This window comes from Hippichthys cyanospilos, chromosome 16, assembly GCF_059441005.1.
Source record: "Hippichthys cyanospilos isolate Australia breed blue-spotted pipefish chromosome 16, RoL_Hcya_1.0, whole genome shotgun sequence".
Taxonomy (NCBI): Eukaryota; Metazoa; Chordata; class Actinopteri; order Syngnathiformes; family Syngnathidae; genus Hippichthys; species Hippichthys cyanospilos.
In genome coordinates, this window is record NC_142384.1 from 7882422 (window position 1) to 7885221 (window position 2800).

At 39.1% G+C, this 2800-nt stretch overlaps 1 protein-coding gene across 2 annotated transcripts; it reads left to right on the forward strand.

Moving 5' to 3' along the window:
- The first annotated feature begins 222 nt into the window (after positions 1-222).
- chchd5 (coiled-coil-helix-coiled-coil-helix domain containing 5) lies at positions 223-2486 on the forward strand. 2 transcript variants are annotated; one of them, XM_088437553.1, is made up of 4 exons: positions 223-429; positions 659-795; positions 875-1026; positions 2304-2486. In XM_088437553.1, exons 2-4 carry the CDS (start codon positions 665-667, stop codon positions 2330-2332), a joined length of 312 nt encoding a protein of 103 aa, XP_088293679.1. In that variant the 5' UTR covers positions 223-429; positions 659-664; the 3' UTR covers positions 2333-2486. The 2 variants fall into 2 exon arrangements, with proteins under 2 accessions (XP_088293679.1, XP_088293678.1); XM_088437552.1 differs by having other exon boundaries at positions 245-429; positions 655-795.
- Positions 2487-2800: the final 314 nt, after the last annotated feature.

Here is a 2800-nt window from a genome sequence, read left to right on the forward strand (position 1 = left end):
TACGTCAGCACGTATGATGCGTGCGCATACACTTTGATGGCGTGAACCCCCTATAAGCAAACTGATGACATTTGTATCGACGAGTTTTGCATATTCACCTACCTGCACATATATTCATCATTCACATGAAACCTACGAGATGTTTTGTTTCAAGCCGATTGTAAAATTAGTACTCTGTGTCTTTAACTTACCTTTCGTCGTGGCTATACTCAGGAACCCCTTTTATAACTGACGTCTAAATTAACCAATGGGAATTTGAGGTAGTGGTTTCCTGTTAGATTTTCACCCAATCAGAGAGAAGATTTCCCGGTTTCCATCCAATGAGATTCTACTTGAACCTGAAACCATCCATTTACATGGCGCCGCATGGAAATTTGTAACCTTGACTGATCAGCGCCTTCTCTTCAAAAACGCACCAAATAGCAAAATGTAAGAGCATTTATTGGTACTTTGTGCATTCCTTTGCGTTGCAGCGATAGATGAGAATATACACATAACAAAACACATTCACGGGAATTTTTCATGCTTACTGTAATGCTTCCTGCATGCCTGCTGAGAAAAACCCCGTAACAGACGTGTATTATGTAGCAAACTATTCCTAATCACTTAAGTTTTATATTTACAATTATATGCCAATACTGCGTTTCCTCTCAGGCAGGCGGCTATGGATATCACGGCAAAGTATTGTCATAAAGAGATGAACGCCTATGGTTCGTGTGTGGCATCCAACCCATCAATATGGCAGGAGAAGTGTCATGAACTGAAGATGAAGGTTGCACAGTGCACATCATCACAGTAAGGCGTGTGTATTCAACTCCTACCACCTCCATATTACACGTTATTCTGCACTAACTCCTGCATTTTGTCACGTCAGCCCTGTGATCCAGAAGATCAGACAAGACTGCTCCAAGCAGTTTGTGGAGTTTGAGAAGTGCCTGAGGGAAAACCAGAGCACACCTGCCTCCTGTTCGGTCCATGTAACTCGCTTTCTCGGCTGTGCTGAGACGGTGGATCTCAGTGGTGTAGGTAAGTCGGTAAAAACTTGGAAAAATGTGGGATAGAACCAGAGGTACTTCTAGAGCAGGAGTGTCCAAATCTGTTCCTCACGGGCCGCTATCCTGCACAATTTTTATTTGTTCATCTTCCAACACACCAGATTCAAATGATCCGCTCATCAGCTCAGCAGAAGCATGATCATAGATATCATAAACATAAAAGATAGTGGCCCTCAAGTACCCGATTTGGACACCCCCAGATTCGTCAAAAACTGTACTCAAATGTTAATAAAGTATAATAGGCCTCCATATACCTACTTTGGGTCAGTATCTAAGTATTTATAGTATCACACTATCAACTTGCTGGGGAATCACAGGTCTTGTGCACTACTTGGGTTTAACAAACAGAGGCGCTATTGAGTTAGTTGTAGAATAAGATAACCCAAGCGTTAGCACTATGAATGTCGTTCCTACTTTATAAAATAATCAGACAGATATGACACACTTTTTTTTCCATTATGACATGTTTAGGAGATACTTGGCTGAAAAATAAATATTTTACTGGGGTACACCATTGAAAAAAAGTTAGAAAACCACTAATACAAGACTTACCTTGAGCATAATTTCCGTATTCCTAAACTAATGTGTGTAACTTTTCCTCTTTGGAAAGTCAAATTTTCAAAGCTTTACACTATCTTTCCAGGGCTTCAGCTATTGTGTATTTTTGATGTTTGGATATCCTACAGAAAATTATTTTTAAATATTGAGTAAGATAAAAATAAAAAAAAAAATATTTTTTTTTTTTTGCTTGGTGAAAAATAATTATAAACACGGAGACCAAAAAACAAAAGCAATGAACTAAAGATCAATGATGATCAAAGTTTTTTTAACTTAAATTTGAACTGTGCTTAGCAGCGTACTCCTCTACTCTCTAAACATTAGATTTTGAACAAATCTCTTCCAAAATATTTGGGTCTAAGAGATTAATTTGCTGGTGGAAACAGCATATTTGAGTCAGCATGTGTTTTAAATGTGATCACTAGGAACGGCCACTGGGTCAGGCTGTGAGCATCAAAATGTGCAGCCATTTATGCATATCTTGCCAGCCTATATGGGGCACTCATCCACTGCTAGCTAGCATCTTATTCAGGCTTGAGGCAGCAATAACAAAGTCTTACCCACTGGTAAACACTGGAGCCTTCTTTTTAACTTCGCACACATGACGTAAAATGAAGACCCCTTTGCTACTATAACCCATCTCAATTTACTGTGTGACTAATCCATTTTTTTGTTAATTGTTTTTTCCAGAGACAAATCCAGTACCCGTGCCATCGTAGCATTGAAGGATTTCAACACCTAAAGCAAAAATTCATTTTCTTGAACTGTGATTATTTTCCTATGGTCAAATCAAATGTTACTCGATTTTAGGGTGTGCAGACTTAAGTAAATGTGACACTGTATTTCATTAAAACTAAGGTATGTCTTACTCAACCAGTGGGGGTTTCCTTCTTTTGTTTTCAGCTCCATATATCTTCACCCCCTCATCATCTATGCTGCTGAGTCACAGTCAAATATTAAACCAGAATGTTGCACTCCCACACAAAATCTCTTGACTACTCGCTGACTGAGAATTAGGGAGTTTGGGAAGAAAAGAGCAGGAGGAGGCCGTCTCACAGAGGGGGGAGGTTGTTGAGTTATGATGTCTGTGACCACCAAAGAGAACAAGTCTTGAATTATCACAATTTAGTGGCACAAGGTGATCCAAGTATCAGTAAAAAATAAAAAACAAGGCAAACGCTAAAGGA